General features: G+C 41.2%; 4 protein-coding genes, 1 long non-coding RNA gene and 1 other non-coding gene across 6 annotated transcripts; 3 read left to right on the top strand and 3 right to left on the bottom strand.

The window, feature by feature from the left end:
• Positions 1–1583: 1583 nt before the first annotated feature.
• Positions 1584–4019, top strand: LOC4347709 (ribonuclease 1). The gene is made up of 4 exons (XM_015757159.3): positions 1584–1793; positions 2556–2717; positions 3061–3250; positions 3402–4019. The coding sequence occupies exons 1-4, from the start codon at positions 1680–1682 to the stop codon at positions 3713–3715; spliced, it is 780 nt and encodes a 259-aa protein (XP_015612645.1). The 5' UTR covers positions 1584–1679; the 3' UTR covers positions 3716–4019.
• A 1425-nt stretch (positions 4020–5444) lies between these two features.
• LOC112936505 (small nucleolar RNA J26) lies at positions 5445–5596 on the top strand. The gene has a single exon (XR_003238810.1). It is a non-coding gene; the product is annotated as a small nucleolar RNA J26 (small nucleolar RNA).
• Positions 5597–5612: 16 nt separating this feature from the next.
• Positions 5613–7305, bottom strand: LOC107278966 (uncharacterized). The gene is made up of 2 exons (XR_001540179.3): positions 6640–7305; positions 5613–6020 (listed from the first exon to the last, which is right to left on the bottom strand). It is a non-coding gene; the product is annotated as an uncharacterized lncRNA (long non-coding RNA).
• Positions 7306–11293: 3988 nt separating this feature from the next.
• LOC4347708 (ribonuclease 3) lies at positions 11294–13294 on the top strand. Its single transcript, XM_015795831.3, has 4 exons — positions 11294–11482; positions 12198–12359; positions 12443–12635; positions 12749–13294. The coding sequence occupies exons 1-4, from the start codon at positions 11369–11371 to the stop codon at positions 13036–13038; spliced, it is 759 nt and encodes a 252-aa protein (XP_015651317.1). The 5' UTR covers positions 11294–11368; the 3' UTR covers positions 13039–13294.
• Positions 13295–14969: 1675 nt separating this feature from the next.
• Positions 14970–17481, bottom strand: LOC4347707 (peptidyl-prolyl cis-trans isomerase CYP21-1). Its single transcript, XM_015795775.3, has 7 exons — positions 17254–17481; positions 16533–16608; positions 16345–16392; positions 16085–16108; positions 15809–15991; positions 15556–15631; positions 14970–15481 (listed from the first exon to the last, which is right to left on the bottom strand). Exons 1-7 carry the CDS (start codon positions 17329–17331, stop codon positions 15319–15321), a joined length of 648 nt encoding a protein of 215 aa, XP_015651261.1. The 5' UTR covers positions 17332–17481; the 3' UTR covers positions 14970–15318.
• Positions 17482–18142: 661 nt separating this feature from the next.
• LOC9268165 (uncharacterized) lies at positions 18143–23305 on the bottom strand. The gene is made up of 3 exons (XM_015755754.2): positions 21285–23305; positions 21140–21202; positions 18143–18446 (listed from the first exon to the last, which is right to left on the bottom strand). The coding sequence occupies exon 1, from the start codon at positions 23204–23206 to the stop codon at positions 22472–22474; it is 735 nt and encodes a 244-aa protein (XP_015611240.2). The 5' UTR covers positions 23207–23305; the 3' UTR covers positions 18143–18446; positions 21140–21202; positions 21285–22471.
• Positions 23306–24734: the final 1429 nt, after the last annotated feature.

The following is a 24734-nucleotide window of genomic DNA, read 5'->3' as shown; positions in this document are numbered from 1 at the left end:
AGAGGTGACTACCACATTCAATTTCATGCATGACATACACCACTAAATTAAGAAGTAACATGTATTATAGGTTACTTCTATCATACAATCTCTAATATCTCTAACACTCTCACATGTTTATTGAAGTTTGTGTAGGGGTTGCCCCTTATATAAGAGGTGACTATTTCTCTCTCATCTTTCTTCTCTCATCCACCTTATTATTTAGTCATATGTGACATCTTGAGCTTGTGTTTGGCTGCCTATAGTACTTGCTCTTAATACCTATATTCATTTTGTATTTCAGGTCATAGATAGTGATTATTTTTTGAACGGAGATAGTGATTAACCGTCCCTTGGACTTGGAGGTGGAGCATCGAGGACGCGCGCGCCGCGGCGCCGCGCACGTTCCCCGTCAGGTGGCCGTGGGCGGCCGGTGTCGCGTCGTTGCCAACGTGTGCTACGTCGATTTGGATGTCACGGCCGGTCCGGTGGTAGGTGCCGTTGTCACTGGCAGGTAGGGGACGTGTTAGGATGGCACGTTTGCTTTCTCTCTCTGTGTACATGTGACAGCCAGCAATCATGGATGCACAGAGTGTATATTACTGCAGTATTACAGGTGTGTGATGAACGAAATTAAGGCTATAGTGTGTACCATCGCTATGAAGACCTCTTATCTGTTGGATGAACTTTCAATGCCATGCGATGTCTAGCATCGTTATGACGGTCATAATTTATCTGCTCTTGTGTCTACATGAACATTTTTTTTATTTATTTGCGTGAAAAATAATTTATCTTTTCCTCAAGAAAAACAAAAAGCATGAGACAAGGAACTACTGTTTTCTCCCCTCCCAAATATAAGGTTTTCTAGGATTTAAATTTATACACAATATAAATACTCTAAGACACTAATTTTAGTGCAGGAGAATGCATTTTTAGCCACTTAAAAGAAAGAATCCAAACATTTTAAAATTTAAATTTTGACCATTCAGATAACTAAAAGGAGATCTCTTCCATTTAGTATTATGTTGTTATACTATGGGTTGGAGTAGTAACAAAAAGATAGAGACCGACAGGAGTGTACTGTGTACATACTCTCTTCGTCCCAAATAAGTTTACTTTTAGCTCATTTTATTTGTCCTAAAATAAATTTACTTTTAATAATCATTGCACCAAACTTTGTGAAAGTAAAGAATAACTGCACTGTGAGTAGATAAAGTGAAGAATATTTGTGTTGGGATTTGATAAAGTATAGATATTCTACTTTATTTTGGTTTTGTATTAGTAGGTATGAATGGATAAAATTTGATCATTCTTTGTGATGGAGGGAGTAACCCGTCCAAACGAGAACGAAGGGCCTGTTCAGATTGTAGCCAAAATAAACCTTACCAAAATTTAGTAAAGTGATCAAATATGTGCATCAATTTAGTTCTTTTATCAAACTCTAGTAAATATATAAGAAATCATGTCAAAACTTGGCAATATTGTTAAATTGCCAAAAATTGATAAGGTTCATTTTGGCTATAATCTGAACAGACCCGCCGCTGTGTAGGTAGGTATGCTTCTCATGATGTATGCCCGTCCTACATACGTAGGCCGGCCTATAAATACCACCGTGCTCCCCCTCCATTCCTCATCGCAGCGGCGATTTCTCATCTGAATTGCAGGCCAATTCCAGTTGAGTTTCTCCACAGACCACAGATATGGCTTCCGGCAGGATAGCTCTGCTCTGCCTTCTTGGCTTGCTGCTGGTAGCAGCCTCACCGGCTGCCATTGCTGCCAAAGATGACAAAATCTTCTACCAGATTACTTTCATGGTATGGATGCACAGATTAATTAAGCCCTGTAGCTATTTGTAGATGATCGATTTAAATACGTGCAAACTCTGAACTCACCTGTTATATTTGAGTTTTATTTTCGTTTCTATTTTATAGAGAGACTAACATTTGCAGGCAGGATTGTTAATTGATTCATGACCCCCCAGCTCAGTTTTCAGTCGCATGGGTAAAGCTGTTAATTAATTAAATTAACTGACCGTTCTCTAAATATGCAAAGGGAGAAATATAACCGTCGAGATTTATCATCACCAGCATGTATCAGATTTTTAATAGCAGAAGAGGAAATAACACATCTGATTCGCGTAAAAAAAAACACATCTGATGATCTACACCTATTGCATTTTTAAATCTGAATTCTGAAACGTGGCGAACAAAGCTCGAGGACGACAGATGTGGACACTGCAAATAAACTAAGGATTTTATTTTGAAAAAAAAGAGGAAAAACGCACGTTTTGCTTAACATGGACCACCGGTTTTAATTTGTCGAGACACGAACTGATCATCCATGCAAAATTTGTGATAACCCATACTGACCTTGTCGACGGCGTGCAGCTAACCATATGGCCACCCATCACCTCATGAAAGCTACCACCTAATAATTCGTCCGTATTTGCTGAAACTTGATTGTTCTTGCAGCATCTTTTATTGTTCTTGCTTGTTCATGGTAGTAGCAATTAAAACACTCACTAGATCTGGCAACAATAATAACGTGATTAATTAAGGATATGGATGCACATGTAGTGGCCGGGAGCGTACTGCGCGCAGACGAAGGCCGGATGCTGCATGCCGAAGACCGACGTCGCGCCGGCGTCCGACTTCTACGTCGCCGGCTTCACGGTCTACAACGCCACCACCAACTCTTCCCTGTCCAGCTGCAGCAACACTCCATTCGACATGAACCAAGTATGTGTATATATACATCAATACATACAAACTTGACTAGATCTACTCTTTGGTTGATTCTATTTATTTAGAACTATTCTACGGTCCTTGAGGTACCAAAAATTTAGTGTAAAATTTGATACCTCATAGTACCTGGTACTCCATCCGTTTCACAATGTAAGTCATTCTAGCATTTTCCATATTCATATTGATGTTAATGAAATTCTATTCATTAACATTAATATGAATATGAGAAATGCTAGAATGACTTATATTGTAAAACGAAGAAAGTACCTTATAGTACTCTTCTCAAGGACTGTAAAATTGCTCATTTATTTATCATGGGATGTGATGTGTACTGCAGATTGGGGATGTCACGAGGCTGATGCAGTACTGGAACAACATCAGGTGCCCCAGCAAGAGCGGCCAGAAGGGCTGGAAGAACGCGTGGGAGACGTCCGGCGTCTGCTCCGACCTCACCGAGAGCGCCTACTTTGACACCGCCCTCGCCCTCCGCGACAAGATCAACCCCCTTTCTCGCCTCGTCAGCAACGGTACACTAAAAAATAAAAAAACACGCACGCACACCACCACACACGTACAAACGTAACATACTATAGTACTACTACGCTGATAACAAAAACGACACGATTACACGATTTGAGCTTCATGCACCGACCAGTTTGTTATACTGCGCGTATGCAGGTATTAAGCCGGACTTTGGGCTGTACAGCGTGAAGAAGATCAAGGAGGTGATCGAGGAGGGGATCGGCGCGCCGGCGCTGATCCAGTGCAGCAAGGGCCCGTTCAACAAGTTCCAGCTATACCAGATATACGTCTGCGTCGCGGAGGACGCCAAGACGTTCGTGGAGTGCCCCAGCCCGAGGAAGCCGTACACCTGCGGCGACGACATCCTCTTCCACCCTTTCAAGAAGTGGATGCTCAAGACCAACTCCACCAAATCCTACGCCGCCGCCGACGCCATCGACCAGCTGCTCGAAGCGGTCATGGAAATCTGAGCTCGATCGATCGATCGATCAAGAAGACAAATTAACCCTTGTTGTGATATGCGATTTGTGCGTGTGTGTTGTCTGTTTCGATCGTGATGTTTTCTGCGTGTTTATTTCGTGATGTTCTCTCATCGCGCCCGCGCGCGGTTGGGTACGATCCGGGACACCTACGTAGCACTGAATCCGTCTCTGTGATGCATTCAGAGAATAAGTCCGAATATGTGCGGCCTTGTTAATGTTTTCATGAATAACTCGTGTAGTGGGATTACTTTGTCATCGGACATTTCATGATTTCCGATGCACACCTTGGCTATGTTCTTCCCCCCATTTTCCTAACCCTCTCGTTTTTCGCACGCTTTTCAAACTGCAAAACAAAACAGTATGATTTATTCAAAAACTTTCTATATTAAAGTTGTTTTAAAAAATTATTAATCCATTTTTTTTAAAAAAGTAGTTAATACTTAATTAATCATGCAATAATACAAGCTTCGTTGTTGGGAACCCCTCCTCCCGAACACAACTCTTTGTACAATAAATGCTCGGGAAAGTTTGAAACCCCTTATATATAAAAAAACGCATAACGGTTCATATGAAAAATATTGGCGACAAATATATATAATACCTCGATACAAATTTTCACCAAGTTGATTTTAGTGATAGATATACTGTTTCAATATTTATAGATACAACCAAACTAATAGGCTAATCACTATCAGAAACTGAATTAGCCCTGACGGCTAAAAATTGTCAGGGACAATTTTTTATATTGTTGGTTGATTGTATCGGCCACTGCCCATTGCCGATGAGGAGGTAAAATCCCACATGTTTCCTTCTCTATCAAGAAATAAATATAAGTTTCCTAAAAAAAGAGAGAAGTTTGTTTTATGTGATTGGTAGAAAACTAACTTTGATTAACTAGTAATATGTTCGTGCTAAACGCTACGGTGCAATTCCATTGTCTTTAATAACTTTGAAAATTTTATGTGAGGAAAAGAAATTATATGATATGTTCACCGTATCGGCTCACCTTTCTACATTTTTCCCCTCCCTGTTAATATTTACCTCTCTATCTGTCTGGCTAAAAAATGCCCCGTCTAATAGTTTAGGAAGCGTGCACGCAGGACCTTTCGATGACAAAGAGACAGCGTGAGTGCAGTTTGGAGAGACGGCGGCAGTGGCGCTTTAGGCAGCCGTGCGTTGCTGGAGATCGGCAGGAGGGATGGCGGCGCGACTACAGATTGTCCTCTGACCATCAAATTGAATATGAATAACTCGTCATCTCTTTAAAACAAGGGGCGCTTCAAACCACTTTGTATTCTCCATATTACCATATCCAGAGTCTAATTTTCAATGAGGAACTACTGAGTTCAAATGCGAAGACGGTATAATAATACGCTATGACAACAATGCTGCGGTTATCATTGATAAAAAGGGAATCCAAATGGAACTTGCGTTTTTGGCGCAATCGCCAAGGAATTGAGAGAATTGAATTTTACTAAAATAGTTTCATAAGCTCATGAAGTATTAGCAATAACAAAAGGGAAATTTGAGCCTTCTTTGTTGTACTTGCTAATTCAATGCAAACACATATAAGCTGTAACAGATGGTTTCATATTTGAGCCTTTTTTGCTGTACAAGCTCATTGCCTGTAACAAATGCTCATTGTTGGAAAATAAGAGAGCAGATCAATCTAGAAGTCAGCTCCTCCTCTAGTTGCCAAGCTGCAAACGCATGTGAATGGAAAAAACAACACAGTGGGTAAGTTAGGAGAAGGTGACTTTTTCTCTTTTTCTGAAGTAAAGGTTGGAGCTCTGCCCATTATATTAAGAAGTTGGTTTCAGACTACAATTCAAGGATATTATATGGAACAAAAAGCAACTGAGCTTTCACCATAAACTCCATTGCATAGCGAATATAGTTGGCCAGTTTATTTTTTGTTAAATTTCCTGCAGATAGAACCTTGTGGTGTACAAAAACCGATCCAAAGAACATCTGCCTGGGTTCATCTGGTGCCCAACATAGTTCTTTCAAAATTGTTACAGGTCATTGAATGATGACATGAGCACTGATTGCAGCTATCGATGCCTCAAAAAATCCTAAGCTATTATTAGAGGGGCATCAAGCGTACAGAGTTATCTTGAAAGGAGAGGCTAAATGGCTATGGAGAAGAGAAATTCCACCGACCGCTTCTTCATCGTCAATCTCCAGCTGCCGCTGGCCTTCGCGAGCCATTTTGCCGCTTCGCCCAAGAACTCAACCGCTGGGCGCTACCAGTCGTCCCACAACCATCTCAGTCGGAAGCGCTGGGTTGCTTCTAATTAAAATTACAAAAGAAAATCCGGTCATGAATTGCATAACTTGAAGTCCATGTTAAAGAGGCCAAATCAGTATGGCCTTTATATTTATTCTTTGGCTTCATAATACACTGGAGAGTTGAGCATGACGATATTAACTAAATGAGCCTTTATCATCTGGGCGTGGTATGCTTATTATATAAGATAAAAAAATGTTCTTTAATTACAACTATCTGCATATCTCAATTTCTACTTGGGTAACACGCAGCATTCTAGCTGAACAATATCCTTCCAAGCTCAAACTAATCATCAGAAAGGACGAATGAAAATAATTTGTTCCTTATCTCATGATCAAGAGCAACTTTAATATTTATGTTGATCCTTAATATATCTATTTTCTCATGATCAAGAGCAACTTTAATATTTATGTTGAAATCGATTACCAGATAATAACCTGCAGCGCATCTAAAGGCAAAATGGGTTTCATAACGTCAAAAGATATCGGGTTTGGAAATATTTCACCCAGACATCCTGATGAAATGAGGATCTACCTTTGTCATCCATATTGGCACAAAGAAAAATTTTACTGTATCAAGCATTTTATAGAAGTAAGCAATGGCCAAGAAGTAGATGCCTCACCGTCACCTCTAGCTGCCCTCTACCTGCAACAGCATGCAGCACGGTGGATCCACGGAAGTCGAGATGCTCTGACACGTCGGAGCGACGCTCGATGAGCTCCCTCAGCATCTCCACGCTGCCGCCCCTCGCGGCGGCGTGGACTGCCCTGCCCATCATTTCCAGCCAGAACACCGAGGAGCAGCCACCACCGCTGCTGCGCCTTCCCCGTTGGGACAATTCGTCGAGCACGTCGGCGACATGGCGTGGTCCAGCAGCAGCCCGAACACCTCGGCGTTCCCGCCCCTCGCGGCGGCGTAGAACATGTCCGTCACGCCGTACTCGCCCTCGCCAAACACCAGCAAGGGGTCCCTGTCCATGAACTCCTGCACGAACGCCATGTCCCCCACCGACGCCGCCGAGTAGAGCAGCGTGTTCTCGGCTGCGGCGTCGTTCTTGTACTCGCACTCCAGCAGAGCCGCGCAAGGGTTAAACTCGTCGGGCGCCGCCGATGATGGGGACCGGCGACGCGGGCTGACCGGGGGCGGCGCGAATGCAGACCGGCGACGCGGAGGCGAGGGATCCGGGTGGAGGGGAGGCGATCCGATCTGGATCGGATCGGATCGGGAGGCGCGCGGTCGCGCGGATGTGCGGTGATTGCGGCAGAGAGGGAGGTGTGGGACGCGCGCTGATCTGGGACGTTGGATCCAAATTCTTCAAATGGTTTCGATCGTTGGATGTGTGATATGATGAATGATGAATGAATAAAACCATTTGTTCAACTATAGGGTAGATATTGTAGGAGATAAGTCCATCGGATGGCCTATTCAGCAAAAGAAAAAGCCAAAATTTGAATTTTCAAACTTAATTTTGACATTAATTTTGAGATATTTTCAACATAGTTTCTTTTTTAGCATTGGCTTTTAAGTCACCGAGAACATATATATAAAAATTTTACCTACAAATTTATTTTTATTCTTTAATAAGCTGTTTTGGCTTATTACGATAAAAGCCAACCGATGAGGCCCTTAATCCATGATTAGCCATAAGTCCTACATTAACCTATATGTGCTAATGACGGAATAATTAGACTTAATAAATTCGTCTCGCGGTTTCCAGGCGAGTTACGAAATTAATTTTTTTCATTCATGTCCGAAAACTCCTTTCGACATCCGATCAAACGTTCGATGTGATATCCAAAAATTTTCTTTTCGCGAACTAAACACACCCTTAATTTGAAAACAAGAAAAAAAATATTATTATTTACTCACCAAACTTTTTATTAATCCTTTCTTTACTCATTTAACCCTCCAAATTATTAGAAAATGGTTCATTTTACCGGTTAATAGCACTTATCTTATTTGTTTATCTTTATACATGTCATATTTTAAGCTAAAATTTTGTAGAGGCATAGATGACATTATTATCAAAATTTAAACTGTTTTGAAAATTTTCATCATTATTTACTTGAAATTTAAAACCTTGTACTAGTGTTTCCAACCTATGTAAACAGCCTAAAAAAACTCCAAAAATGTTGAGAGGTCTGGTCTTTTACTATGCCCGAAAGCCATTGACACCAAGAAATATGTCGGCGACCCACATTTTGATCAAGCCAGTGCCTTTAGATAATTTTATCTAAGTTTTTAAATAAACTGCTTGATGCACATAACTCAATAAAAACCAAAGGTTCCAAGTCTGAATTCTAGTTAGCATGCAATCAAATAAAAAGTTACTGCTCATTCATGTTCCACGTTTAAAACTCTACCTGATGAGCTTATCTTTTTATTAGTTTAAACTTTTGAGTTAAACTGGTTAATCCATATAACTCGCTAATATCGATGCATCGTGTCTATAGATATTGATACGTGAGGATCTCGTTCCTGTTCACTTCACCATTGATGTGAGTATAGGATGGCTTTAGGAGTTTAGGGTATTAGTGCAGGAAATGTTTGGCGTACGTTGTGTGGTTTTAAAGTACTCCCTTTCTCGCATTTTCAATACCTGTACATGTAAGGAAATGCAGTTAATTAAACCTGCCCTGCACCTGCATATGTATCTCTTCAGCTCGTAGCTGCTGCCACTCGACCGGACCCAGCCGCACAGCGCACCAGCGGCCTAACGTACGTGCAATCTTGCGCACGCCGTTTTCGACGGCAAACTCTACCGATCCGGTGCGACGCGGGCGCGCGCGCGCGTATGTGTGCACGATCGAGGCACACACCTCTCACCTTCGCGGGGCCTCTGGGCCACGTACGCGACGCGATCAACCAACCGACGAATTATTGACGACGGCGACATCAACCGCGCGCGCGCTCTCGACCTCGCTCTCCTACATTGATTGTTGACGCGGCGATCGCGCGCTGGCTCTCGCTCCCGGTCCGCACAACACCACACCAGCGACAGCGAGCTAGGAGTAGGAGTAGGACGATTCCAGATATCTCCGGCCGCGAGATTGCCATCATCTCGAATATCCGACGAATCGTACGTGTTGATAATTTGGCTCCGATGGGTTTTTTTTTTAAAAAAAAGATAATTTTGGCTTCGATCTGTAGAGCCATCGTTTCGCTTAGTCCAGGAATATGCGAAACAACATATTTGCAAACGAAAAATAATTGGTGAATATAACTTTTATATACGTGTTCCTAGATATTTAAAATTAAAGGCTGAAAAAATAAATTTCGATGAAAATACCTCAAAGTTAGCTTTAAATTTAAAGTTGAAAATTTAAATTTTGGCTGATAAGCATAAGGATAAGCGAAAAGATGAGGCCCTAATCTCTCCAGCGGTGTACACTAGACTCTAGATAGGTACCTACTCTGCTAGTGAATGATACGAGCGAATGAACCTTACCAAATTTTGGTAATTTGGCAATATTACCAAATTTTAGCAGTATTTTTTTATGTATTTACGAGAGTTTGGTAAAAAAAACTTCATGGATACACATATTTAGCAATTTTACTTTAAAAAATAGTATGGTTTAAAATGACATTAACCTGAACAACCCATATCTCTTTCAAAAAGCCAACATTAAGAAGTGGTAGCACTAGCATTTTTACCGTTCTTATGAACCGATTTATACAAGGTGAACGACGGGAATCATTATTGTTCTTGTGAGAGAGACACAAGGCAGCTGGGGGACTGGTAGCGAGTAGCTACAGCTTTCTTTTCATTTTTTTTTGAGAATTACACAGTACAACGCAGACACTCATAACGCACGCGTACTCACCCCTATGAACACACGCACGCAAACCCTACCCCTATAAGCTTTTTTTTCAATTTGACTATGTCAGGGAGCATATTTTATGGATATTAAAATGATAGGGCAGAATATACACGTGCATGTATTTCTTAGATTGAATGGGTGGGACCGTATTTCTCCGTGGAGTAAATAGGTGGGGCTGGTCCATCCTGATCGTTTCTGATCGTTAGGTATGGCCGTACGAGTGAAGATAGTTTACTCCAATTTATATACATTCATTGTTCATAAAGTAGCACAATTGAGTAAATTTTGTAAAAACAACTAATACTATTGATTTCCTACAATTTTAAAGGCATATTAGACACTGAAACAATAATAGCCATCACCCATAGATCCGCCGCTCCTGTTGCTGCAGGCAAGGAATCCACCACTACCGTGATTATGGCTGTCACATGAAGCCTATTGTACCATTCCTAAGGCCGTGGCCCTTGGGTCCACCACGTCTCCGTTCTAAGAAAGGGGAGAGGGAAGGGGAAGAGGCAAGGAGCGGGAAAGGAGACGATGATGGCAGGCGGAGCGAATCAGCCCTGGGGGAGGCGGTGTGGAGGGGATGGTGGAGAGGAGAGGAGTGTCAAGGGAAGAAGAGAAAAAGGGGAGGAATAGGATGAGATAAAAAGGTGGAGGTGCGGGGAAAAGGGTTGCAGCCAATGGGGATGCACAGGATGGCTCGTCTAGCTTCATGCAAAATATTAATGGTCCACTAGCTCTTCACGTATATTTTTGTAGACAGGTTCTTTTATAGCCCATTCATGAAAATAAGGGGGTGTGCGAAAATTATTTTTTTACAGTAGCAACAATTATCTAGATTCACCCATCAAACACACATGTTTCATGTTGGGCATACATGTCAAATACACCTAGATGTGTCAACTTCTTATAAAATTGTGACACTAAGTAATAGTAGTTACATGTTATCGTAGCAGTTTAATGACATGTTAGGTTAAAACTGTTGCAAAATGATAATTTTGACTAAATAATTATAATTTTACGAAAATTACTAATCATGATTAGTTTTATGCGTGCCAATTATCTAGCTCTCTGTTATTAGCTATCTATGCATCGATGGTTTGATTGGTTATGGCATTAATTTGATCAATCACCGTGGATGCCTGTTAGGACAAATTTGCCTTGAACTAGACTGTTTACGTTACTACCTTTTCTTTGGGACTCCACATAATTAGATGCATAGTATTTATTAATTTGATATTAAGTTTCTTCTTAAAACTGCCTTCTTTTCACAAAATGTTAACACTAAAAAAACACATACCTCAGGGTACCTCTTTAAGTACCATAAAAATTCTCCATGAATTAACACTCAAAATTGTCATGCATGTTCCCTTGAAAAACCATAAAAAAGATGGAGAAGAATGAAAGGTCCATTCCTTTGCCTCTTGCCCACAACCTGAGCCTATAAATACCCTCACAATGGTTGGGTAGCCAACCAACAAGCAAGAAGAAATTTCTCTCCTTGTAGAAACAAGCCTAGAGAGTACTATGGAGCAGAGGAAATTTTTGTTGTGCCTAATTCTTGGCTTACTTGCGACTTCAGGACCTGCCAAGACCGTCAATGCTGACTCGCCCTTTGATTTTTATTATCTCATCCTCATGGTATGAACTGCGAATCATCAAATATTTAACTTCTTGCAATGATACGCATTAAGTTTAGTTATAAACTATGACTACCTTTTTCTTATTTACACTTTCTTATTCAAATTAATGAAAAAGATTCTATGTTTGTAATTCTTATTAGTATTACATAAAACTTCTGTTCAAGGATATGCATGTTGTACATGATGTACTATTGGCATCTAACCTTATTATTCACGTGAATTAAGAATTTGTAAAATTATGAAAGTTTCCTCAGAACAAGTATATCATCTTTTTTTTTACAAAATAGAAATATTAATATCACATAAACAGCCTAAATGGACAAATTAGCTGTACGAGATTTTGCTACTGTCCTGTGTTCTTGCTAAAACGGAGGTCAAAGAATGAAAGCACGACAAACGAGCACATCAACATATTTGAACATGCACAGCAAGCAGGAGCTGCAAGACAATATCGACAAAATCTACTGTGATATATATGACAAAAGTCTGATGAAGTTTCAACAATGTTGATTTAGAGCATACTCATATCAATAGTACGTAAAACCAGTAAGGAAATTCAACTAGAAGATATATATCTCATAGGATTCAGGACTCAGCCCCAAACGAGGGGGAAAATTTCAAACTGAAACGCAGAGCAAATATAAATGATCTCTAGCTCAATAGCTCAGCAGTTTCCATGGTGAGTATAAATCGATTCGCATTCGTGCCTGCAGTGGCCTGGAGCATACTGCACTGACAGCGAGTATGGTTGTTGCGTGCCCAAGTATGGTTACCCGTCAGAAGATTTCTTCGTCAAGAGCTTCATGACCTTTGACTCGTCAGAGAACACAGCTGTTGTCAGGTGCAACTCCGACAATCCTTTCGACATTAACAAGGTTAGCACACATTAATTTACAAGCTAGCAGTCTCATTTAATTAGCTTCATGTCTGTAAATATATAATTACATGTATATTGCAGCTAGACTCAATCGAGAACAACCTGAACCACTACTGGAGCAACATCAAGTGTCCTCGCACCGACGGCGTGAACTCATGGAAGAGCGAGTGGAACAGCTATGGCGTCTGCTCCGGCCTCAAGGAGTTGGACTACTTCAAGGCCGGTCTCCAGCTCAGAAAGAACGCAGATGTTCTCTCTGCTCTCGCTGAACAAGGTACATGTACAAATCATACCGACACACCATTTAGTAGTTTAAAAAACATACGCGCTAATGAAAACCGAGGTAAAATCTGTGTCTGAATGCTTTTTGGGCCGATGGATGAATAGGCATCAAGCCGGACTACCAACTGTACAACACGGCGTTCATCAAGTGGGCAGTGAACCAGAAGCTGGGTGTGACACCAGGAGTGCAGTGCAGGGACGGGCCATTTGGGAAGAAGCAGTTGTACGAGATCTACCTCTGCGTCGACAAGGACGCCAAGAGCTTCATCGACTGCCCTGTCCTGCCCAACCTCAGCTGCCCTGCCGAGGTGCTCTTCCATCCGTTCCACACCTGGATGCTCAACACCACATCGGCTGCCAACATCGTGATGCCCACTGAAACTGTGCTGGCCTAATTAAGAGCCTTTAATTTGCTAGCTAAGCTGCCATGATCTACTTGATCAACCTGTCCTAAGAGCATGTAGCATATGCTTAGCTTGTTGCTTTGGGTGAATAATCGCGCAACTTTTATACATTGTTGTGCCCTCTGAATAATATGTGCAGTACTATATATGAAGTATTGTACCGCATATGTTATGTATTACATGTGCAGGTCTTGTGCACACCTGTGAGGTGAATGGATATATTATGAATATATAACGTGTTGTATTATGAACTTTTTGTGCTGTTGGTTCTCCTCCTTGCCAAAAAAAAAACAGAGAGATGTGGCATGGACAATTATGTTAAGTACTCTCTCCGTTTTAGATTATAAGACATTTTGACTTTGGTTGAAGTCAAACTACTTCAAGTTTAACTAAGTTTACAGATAAATATAGTAATATTTATAACACCAAATTAGTTTCATTAAATCAATAATTGAATATATTTTCGTAATAAATTTATCTTGGGCTGAAATTTTTTTTATTTTTTTATAAACTTAGTCAAACTTAAAACATATTGACTTTGACCAAAGTCAAAACGTCTTATAACTTAAAACGGAGGAGAACCATTAATTTGGGATAATATTGAACTATGCTTTTATTAAAAAATTGTTCCACGTTCAATTTGATAGAAAAATTAGCATATAAACAATACGTAAGTGGTAACCGTTTTAGTTAGACTTGCTCAGATTTCATAAAATTCGTAGCTCCGCTACTGATTATCACTACATGCATATCAGCATATGTCGGTGAAAATACCACCGATCGATCGAGCGCCGCGTACGTACGTGTACGACGTGCAATTGCATAATGACCACTCGGTTGTTAGTTTCGTCCTGATCGTATACCTATGCTCGCCTATGCATGAATTCGTTTCACGCACATTACACAAATGTCATGATCAAACCCGTCGCGATCTACTCCCTTCATATTTTAATGTATGACGTCGTTGATTTTTTTTTTCAACGTTTAACCGTTCGTCTTATTCAAAAAATTTATATAATTATCATTTATTTTATTGTGACTTGATTCGTCGTCAAATGTTCTTTAAGCATGACATAAATATTTTCATATACGCATAAAAATTTTGAATAAAACAAATGGTCAAACGTTGGTCGAAAAGTCAAAGGCGTTACTCTGATGAGAGTAAATCCAACATTGAAATAATCGAATTATCGGGAGATCCACGCACGTGCTTGTTACCAGGTGTCATGCATGGTCCAAACTGTCGCGAACAGCTTAATTTGGTTTGATGAGTAAATCCAAAATTGAATTAGTCGAAAGATCTAGGCACAACCAACATGATAGCAGCAGTTATGTGGAGCTGGACGGTTGGAAGTCGTCGTGTCGCTTTAGAAATCAAAATACTACAACGAAATGATAGCGACGCAAACAGAAAATGTGCGTTTTTTTACTCCAGAGTTTTTCCTTTCTGAAAAATGACTGAACATTTTTTCTCTATTGATAAAAACTGGCAACGTAAAACTTACCGGAAAAAAAATCATCCAAGCTTCAATATATTTAGAGAAATTTCTATATTGCTATGTCGTAACTCGTAAGTATAATTAAAAGGTATTCCATGTTAAAAAATAATTAAAGAAACAAACTCTATCCAGAAAGTAGACATTAGCTCCGATCATCCAATACATTCAGCACCATGCAGATATTAGCAACATTGAAGTATATATGATGAAAACAACGGAAAATTGAACCGTGCAGTGTGCAGACCAGTCATTTCTGAAAGGCACCCGTGGTAAATTTGGGGAGCAGTGGCCACAACTTTCTGAGAGTCCTTTCAATGGTTTCGCCTTCTGTATTATTTTGAGATCGTATGACAAGACAACAACATACACGTGCATATTTTCATAAATTGATCTGAGTAGGCCAACCAGTATTGTGCATTGTAATTAGTTCCCAAAAATAACAGCACTAACTATTTTCATCAAAAATAGAAATTTACAGGGATAGTTATAAACCACTGCAATACCAAACAAAGCATTGCAGATTGCCTTAAAAAAATGAAGCATTACAAAAGACAGTTCTACCTTGCTAAACCATCATGAGAAACTGAGAATATGTGTGTTCATCTTCATCACAGTGCAGAATTCACTGAGTAATCAGTGTCAGCAAGTGGGATTCGATTGAGTATGAACTAACTACAATGTACAACATTTTAGACGCCTTGCCTGATTTGTGGTAATGTAAAACTGCACCTGCTGCCCAAAAAGTACAGGGCAAACCAAAGTACAAAACAGCCTACACTTCTTCAGCCCATTTCTCCTTCGGTATCTCACCAGAGTCGGTGATTACAACTTTCTTCCTAGGCTTGCCATTGTAAGTTCCAGCACCCCCTTCAATGGCGTACACATAATCCATTCCCTGAATCACCCTGCCAAACACAACATGCTCCCCATCCAACCTGCGGTACTTATAATTTCAGGAGTTGTACCATCTAGATTGATCACTGGTAACTTATAGTGTAATACAACTTACCAGCTTGTCTTGATTGTGGTAATGTAAAACTGCGATCCATTGGAATCAGGTCCAGAATTTGCCATGGCAATAACACCTGCATGATGACAGCAGACCAAGAGAGATAATCAGAAGCAGGGCAGAGCGCATAAAGAATATCTAAAAATCTATGCTCCATGTATAGGAGAAAAATGTGCAACTTAGCGATACATATAACTCATAAATAAAGGTAAAGTAGAAAGTACAAATCAATTGAGCATTCTGAATTTCTGACCTGGATGTGTATGTTTTACTATGAAATTCTCATCTGGGAAGGTGCCCCCATATATAGACTCACTTCCTTTTCCATCACCTCTAACTATGTCCCCACCCTGAATCATGAAGCCTGGGATAATACGATGAAATCTTGATCCTTTATAGTGAAGAGATTTACCCTTGTGCCCAATGCCCTCTTCTCCTGCAATAGTGAACAGAGTGCAATATGGATAATCATGTGAACAGAAGGTTGAATTTCAGCTGTAACAGGAATAGATCTAGGAAGAAGAAATACCTGTACAAAGAGCCCTAAAATTTGCTGCAAAATGAGAAATAAAAAATCAACAAGCTATTATTGCCAATTTATATTACAGTAGCAAACAAATGGGACAAACTATATGCTACAAATGATAATCAAAGTATCTTCAAGGGGAGATTTATTGTCCACACAAACAAAACATAAGAATTCCACAATCTGCTATGCCACTGTCTCCAAAGGATTAATCTCAAGTTTGTAAATAAATATGATGAAGAAAAGAATGGGCGTAAGATTACCAACTGTTTTTGGCACAACATCTCCATAAAGGCCAATGACAATTCTACCTGTAATGAGGGGAGCACACAAGAATTAGGTTAACCAGGGCTTAAGCTGAGTGACATGTATAGTAACGGTGCAAGCAACAAGTTTTATTCTTTCCATTGGAACATCCAAGACAGATTGTCATGATGATATAGTGATATACCTATATGTTGCCCATCAATTTCCACATCCAAGTATACCCTGTTAGTAACTGCAGGTAATCGAACCTCTCCAAGGCTCTGTACAAGGTGAGAAAGAAGAATAAATATTCTGTAACATTGAATCATCGTCTCACTAGTCACTACCACCATAACCGAGGCCAGAACCTATCTCCCAGATCGTCCACAAAATGAAACGAGCGCCCCACGTCTATATATTTTTCAGAATCTAAACACCATGTTCTAATCTTGAGACAAGGAGTGATGGCCATAGTCATGAGGTTCAACTCATTGTACAATAAGGCTACTGTTGTCAGCAAAACAGAAATCATTGTGCAGTCAGATGCCAGCAACTCGCATATATATGTATTCCTTGCTTTAAGTCTTTCCCTTCTGGCCCGGTGAGAAAAAAGTCTCCCCCTAAACGATTTATGGGGATGGTGTTCTCTACAATCCTACTAGTAAACAATATCGTCTAGCTACTGAAGCATCTCGAGCAGCGCAACACGAGCATACTAATTGCAGACATCACATTGCAGAACTGTAGGTGCGAGCAGCTAAAACCCAACTGCATCATGTAGAACAAATCAACAGTGGAACAGAAAGATCCAGTCTAATTCCACTCCGTTGCCACTACCTACGAAGCCAAGAATTGCCGCGCGGTAGGTCACTGATCAACCGAATCGAACAAATCCGTCCCCAACTGTAAGAGAAAGCCCATCATACCTCGCGGCGGGAGTAGGCGGCGAAGGCGAGGTAGAGGGCGGCGCAAGCGAGGAAGGCGACGGCCACCTTCCGCAGCATCGCGAACCAGGGGCGAGTAGTTGGACACTTCTACCTCATCAATTCGCCGCAACGACGGCGCAAATCTGCAGGCGAGAGCAGCCGCCCTCCCGATTTGGGGGCGATTCGCTCGCGGGCGGCGGAGACGAGATCGGCGACGAAGCAGACGACGCCCTCCGCCTCCGTGGAATGGGCCTTTTGGCTTTCCAATCCTTCTCAAAATGTTGGGCCCACTTTATGGCCCATTAAAGAGGACGAGGGACTCGCTCCGCGCCGCACCGATACAAATCGAAATGAGCCAGAGCCGCGCGTTAAGTTCACTTTGACTCCCTTGACTGGTGGCCGAAACTTACTCTTACCCCTCAATCACAATACCGAATATCTCAACCCTTTATAATTATTAAAGCCGATGCAATTTGACTCTCTTAACAATTTTAAAGGACAGTTTCGCTGAGATAGCAGTTTTGATATGGTCTTCGTCTCATGTGGCATTAGAATTAAGAAATATACGTGAGACTCTTTTGTTATTAAAAAAAATTATGGGACCTACTAACATGTGAGGTCCACATGACATCATCTATCCTTCCCTTCTTCCACCTCCCTCTCTCTCTCCCCGTTCTCTTCACCTTCATTCGTCCACAGGGAGCGGCGGCGGGCAGGAGAGCGGGCGCTGAAGCTGCGATGGGCGATTGGGCGTGGCCGGCGGGGAGAGGGGCCAGGCTGCACTGTAAAAAGGGTATCGCAGGTAACAAAAGGATTTGTTTGATAAGTCGGCGGCGGCCCGATCGATCTTCAATTCTCCAGGCACCTGCATGCAGATAACCAGTGGAGATGCCCCCAAATCTCCAATTCCTAAATAAAAAAGTTTAAATCATTTTTTTGACATTCACAGCTAGCAACTGTGTTCTGATTGGATCCAACCGCCTAACACCCAGGCAGGCGACAGAAGCTGTCATACAAGACAAAGGTTCTATTTAGTTTTTTAATAGGAGCTAGCAGTCTGCGAGGCTGAAGATCTCCGAACAAAATTGCATCATGCTCAAATATCATGTAGCTTCAGAATATCCCTCCCAGAACTGAAGAATCGACACCATGCATCCCAAAACTTGAATTCATCAATAACCCTCCTCTTCATCCTATAAAGAAAAAAAAATCAAACATGAGTAAACCACATAAGCTACATAGCCAATTGGTATAAGAATTTCATAAAAAATCACTATATATGCTTCAGGTTTCATGCATGGATTATCCTTTTGTTTTCTTTTTCTTTCTTTTCCTTCTTTTTTGATAGGATCTGGCATGAGTAGATATGCTATCAGCAATACCTTCATAGCATTATACCTCTGCAAGTTACTTCCTCCGTTTCACAATGTAAGTCATTCTAGCATTTCCCACATTCATATTGATGTTAATGAATCTAGACATATATATGTCTAAATTCATTAACATCAATATAAATATGGGAAATGCTAGAATGACTTGCATTGTGAAACGGAGGGAGTATAATGCAAACCATGTGTTTGGTTTAAGAGGGAACTCAGGGAAGGCATCAACCAAGGAAAAATGAAAAGACATGTTTAAAGGGTAGGAGCAACGCTGTGTTTACTTTCAGTACTGATGGCACTACAAAATCTGAGATTCTTCTAGGTGGCTAGGTCAATTTCATTTCTCTCTTCCAAGACTTACACCACTAGATCTAATCTATAGAGAAGCCATGGTGTGCATTTCAATTATGTTTAATTCCCCACAAACCCATCACCACCATATTTCTGGGCAACACTAAAATCTTCAGAAGGCATGATAAAACATGAAAATCTCCACATGAAATTCTATCTCGCTTCTAGATCCTAAGCTCAGTAACACAGGTAAAGCTTGGGAATGGCAGAACAACTCTATTTTGGAAAGACCAATGGATGCCACAACGTCTGGAATATACCTACCCAGTTCTGTTCTCTTTTGCCATAAACAAGGAGTGCACAGTTGAATCACAATTTAGTCACAATACTTGGCAGCTACAGCTCCATCCCAACCTCTCCTACCAGGCAGAAACAGAGTTACAAGCACTATTACAAAACCTGCAAAATCTAAGCCCCTCTCCAGAGACAGCAGACACAAGAGAACTGTATCCCAAGCCTTTGATCTCAACGGCAAATGCTTATAGACTGCTGACTTTTCATGGATCCCTTTGGAATCCGGCTGATTACATATGGATCTACACAATTCCTCAAACTGCAAGGTATTCCTGTGGCTAGCTTTTAGAGAGAGATTAAATACCAAAGCCAATATGGTCAACAAAAAATGGAGTAATGATCCCCACTGCCCAATCTACCCGGCCCTGGAATCAGCGGACCACATTATCCTAAGATGCAGAAATGCAAACAACCTTTGGAAAAGATTAGGACATGCATTTGGCCAAAAGATCTGAAACAATCTCTGACTTCATCCAAGCAGTCATTGACAGGACCCAATCAACAAAAAGGTTAGAACCAATCTGGTTTGCAGCATGTGCTTACACGCTGTGGAAATCGTGAAACAACATGGTCTTCGAAAGACAGATGGACCATTTTCAGAACATCACACAACAAATATGTGATACCCTAAAGCTATGGTGTCTGCGAAGCAACGCAGGAACTAGCCACGAAATTCAATCTTGGTGTGCGAGGCTGTCATAGGCAACAGCCTGCTGTTTATACCCCTGTAAATCCACCCCCACCCCCTTTTTTTTCTCTTTATTTTTCCTCTCACCCTGTATCTCTGTAATCTTGTTCTTTCTTTCCTTTTCTCTCTCTCACTTAACCTAAAATCTTGTAACTTTGAATCTCATTTCTATTAATGAAATGACTATAAAGTAAGTTCAGGGTACAATAAGGATTTTATCCAAAGAAATAACTTGCAGACTGAAGATCATCATTCCTAAATTCACTGATACAAGCATAAACTGCATGGACATTGTTCTAAAGCATAAAAACTACATTTAAAATCAGTTTACTGTGTACAAAACGATTGCTCAAAAACCATCTATTGTTATATATACATAAAAGAAATCCACTGTAGTTGCTTGTGGTACAAACAACATGATTCAGTGCGTAAAGTTGCTACTTTTTTTGATTTGTGGATGCCAACGGAAAAAAAAATCTTGGTTTTCAATCAAGTAAAAACAACATGATCTGGTGGGTAAAATTTCCTTGGATTTTTACCGGGGCAAGAGTTGAATAGTATATATGCATCCAATCAACCTACATTATTATCATGAAGAGTTAATTTTTACTGTTTCAATAATGTAATACTCATATCCACACATATCCCTTTTGAATCATGCAGGTTCATAACATAGTTCGTGGGTTGAGCAGTCTGACCGCCAGTTCTTCCGGTTCGTTGCTGGTCAAAAACCGATCAAATAAATCAAAGTTTCCCAATTAAGCGCAACAACTACACTGCTATACTGGCTAGGGGAGAGCAACGTATGCTGGGAGACCAGAGTTCGAATCCCACACAAGCTTTTTTTACCTAGTAATTACTTTCAACCATATAATATGCCAATATGAAATGTCTAGCGCCTACTTGTTAGTACAAAATAAATAAAACACACATGCCAAAGTTCGAATCTCACACAAGCTTTTTTTACCTAGTAGGAGTAATAATTACTTTAAACCATATAATATGCCAATATGAAATGTCTAGCGCCTACTTGTTAAATACCAAATAAATAAAACACACATGCCAATAAGTTGAGCATTTAGGAGCAGGGCAGTTACTTCCATACAGTGCACATGAAATTGCTAAACTAGAAACAAATAGTAGCAGTTCCATGAAAGGATTAACTCTTTACCTTAAGATATAATGCATGATCAACAGTAGAGCCCTTCAGCAACTTTCTTCCCACTTCCATGCTCTACAAAAATAGAGCATGTTAAGAGAGGCCTAAATTTTTTTAAAAAAATGAATAAACTCCCAAACGTGTTATTTTCACTTACCATACATCAAATGATTCAAATGAGGATCCAATTTTAAATTTCAGTTGAAATATCATTGCACCTATCACTTCAACGCCAAAAGCGCATAAGTGAGCTACCACCAATGCAACGGTACATCCTGTACATTCTCCCATAGCGGTATTTAATATACCCTCAAAAATAAAACGGGATAACGCATGTAATGTCACAGAAGCCCATTCTGCCCTTCGGTCTGGCTTGAACTTCAAACGAGTGTCAATGAAGGACTTGCAAAAAACGAAAAGGGACAACACAAGCACATAACAGAATCCCTCGATCCAGCCTACTGAAGATCCCAGTTCTTTCTCGTGCTTTTTCAGCCCAAACTTCACCCAAAACAAGCAAAAGTGTACTATTCCAAGTGCCCAAAATATACTAATCAACCTTTTGCACCGGTTCTTCTCCTCTTCAAGTCTTTTCTGGCGCTCCTCAATAGCTTCAGTCCAATCTTCAATATCTTTACTTCTACCATTAATGCACTTAGTGTGATCTATGGCCACAATTCTTGCTGTACTTGCATCACGAAGTCTATCATGTGCAGCTTGCTCTTTCTTTTTTGCAGATTGCTCTCTCTCCGTTTCAATGTCTGCTATTATTTGGAGCTGGTTGGCTTTCTTTTCGAATTCATTGGCATTTGCTTTGGCAATCTCAGCATCACGGCGGATTTTGTCAGCTCGGGACATGGCTTGTCTCTCGACCAGACGTAATTTCTCTAATTCTTCCTCATCTTTCTCAACCTGAGTATGAACCTTATCAATTCTAGCCTTAACTGTTGCATGTGCCTCAAAAAGCTCCTGTAGTGACTGCTTTAACTGCTCTTCTTGCTTCAACAGATCCTGAATTCTATCCATAGATGCTGCTTGTTCATTAAGGCTGTGTTTAGATCCAAAGTTTGAATCCAAACTTCAGTCCTTTTCCATCACATCAACATGTCATACACACACAACTTTTCAGTCACATCATCTCCAATTTCAACCAAAATCCAAACTTTGCGCTGAACTAAACACAGCCTAAGAAGCTTCTGTACTGAGTGTCTCACTCTCACCTCCTCTTCTTCCTTCAATACAGCCTCAAGTTTGAACATCGCCTCAGCACCCTCACATATATTCCTCCTCTTCCCTTTTTCCTCCCTCTCCATAGCAGACATCTTGGTGTTGTTTGCCTTCAAGTCAATTGTTGGATTGAATGGAGCTCCGGTAGGAGGGGCTGTGGGAGATGAAGAGGCGGGAGAGGTGGAGGAGCTCTCCCGAACCACCGAGAATAGCGACGGCATTGGGGAGGGAGGGGAGGTGGAGCAGCTCCGAGGCGGCGAGGTTGAGCGGCTCCGAGGCGGCGAGGTGGAGCGCTCCCGAACCTCCGAGGAGGGCAGCGACGGCGAGCTGGCGCCGCCGATGGTGTCCCCTACCACGGGCGAGGGCAGCGTTGGGGAGGGAGGGGAGGTGGAGCGGCTCCGAGGCGGCAAGGAGGGCAGCGACGGCGAGTTGGCATCGCCGATGGCGTCCCTTTCCACGGCCGGGCGAGGGCGGCGTTGGAGAGGGAGGGCCTTCTGCGGCTGCGGGCTTCCGGGAGGCGGAGTGACAGCTGAGACGTGGCCTTCCCGAGAAGCCGCGGAAGGGGATGACACGACCGTTGGTGCCGGCTGCGTCGGACATGTCGACGGCGAGACGGGGACGCCTGCGGCTCCCGGCGTCGGGGAGGTGGGGGAGACGAAGGAGCTCGGACTTGGAGGCGGGGAGGAGCGGTCCCGATTCGAGCGGCGATGAAGGCGAGTCGCCGACGCGGCCGGCGACGCCTCCCGTAGCTGCGGGTGCGGAAGGTCGCGGTGGCGGTGGCGGTGGCGGTGGAGGCGACGGCGGCGAGGTGGGAGCAGGGGAGGGCATGACGACGCCGTCGCCTTCCTCCATTGCGGGTGGTGACTGGTGAGGTGACCCCCGCCGTGGAGTGAGTGAGTGAGGGTTTTGCGGAGTTTTTCCGAGGCGGAGACACCGGAGACGAAGAGGGCTGGAAAGGGAAAGTTAGACGCAACCTGCCTTCCTAATCTGGCTAATTAATGCGCAAGTTCGTCTTCCTAATTAGGACCATCTTCCTTAATCACTTTCTTCTTTAAATCACCAATTCTGATAGGCTCCCCTTCCACCAATGCATGTTTAGGTCTACTCTTTAGGCCTTGTTTAGTTAAAAAAAATTACCCAAAAATATCCCATCGAATCTTTTGACACACGTATAAAACATTAAATATAGATAAAAAAACTAATTGCACAGTTTGCATGGAAATCACGAGACGAATCTTTTGAGCTAATTAGTCCATGATTAGTTATAAGTGCTACATTAACCTATATGTGCTAATGACATAATAATTAGGCATAATAAATTCGTCTCGCGGTTTTCAGGCGAGTTATGAAATTAATTTTTTCATTCATGTCCGAAAACCCCTTTCGACATCCGATCAAACGTCCGATGTGATATCAAAAAATTTTCTTTTCGCGAACTAAACACACCCTTAATTTGAAAAGAAGAAGAAAAAACTATTCTAATTTACTCACCAAACATTTCCATTGGATCACTAAACTTTTTATTAATCCTTTCTTTACTCATTTTACCCTCCAAATTATTAGAAAATGGTACATTTTACCGGTTAATAGCACTTATCTTTTTTGTTTATCTTTATACATGTCATATTTTAATCTAAAATTTTCTAGAGGCATAGATGATATTATTATCAAAATTTAAACCGTTTTGAAAATTTTCATTATTATTTACTTGAAATTTAAAACCTTGTACTAGTGTTTCCAACATATGTAAACAGCCTAAAAAAACTCGAAAAAATGTTGAGAGGTAAGTGGTAATGCATATATCAATCCATCATATTTTATTGCAAAATACAACTTATATAGAGATAAATGACCAAAAAAACCATTATGGAGAAAGGCGAATCTTGTTCAATAGGTCAGAGTGTAAAATGAGTCGATAAATTGCTTAGGGAGTTAAGTGCTTCAGTGAAAAAGTTCAAGGGAATAAAATAGACTTTTTCCCCCTTAGTTACTAGTTTTACTAATAGGATGCACGCATTTTTCTCTTTCGTTTGGAAAAATTCCATTTTACTATCTCAAACTATTTGCATGGTACAATCAACTCGTAAATATACTCACATATAACCCTCTAATATATTAATATATATTTATAGGGTATATTAATAGTATCTTACTCCCTCCGTCTAAAAAAACTCAACCTACATCGAATCTGGATAAAGAATAGTCCAGATTTATTGTATTAGGAGGGATCATCCTCTCCTAGGTTAAGTTTTTTTTAAGACGGAGGGAGTAGTTAGCAACTTAGCACCCTAACTTGGTTTTACTGCCTGATTTGACTAGTCAAGCCACTCCCATCACGAAAAATCTAACGGGCAAACGATCGCCCCACGCGATCGGTTCT

This window comes from Oryza sativa, chromosome 9 (assembly GCF_034140825.1).
Source record: "Oryza sativa Japonica Group chromosome 9, ASM3414082v1".
Classification (NCBI taxonomy): Eukaryota; Viridiplantae; Streptophyta; class Magnoliopsida; order Poales; family Poaceae; genus Oryza; species Oryza sativa.
This window is presented reverse-complemented; position numbering and strand designations above follow the sequence as displayed.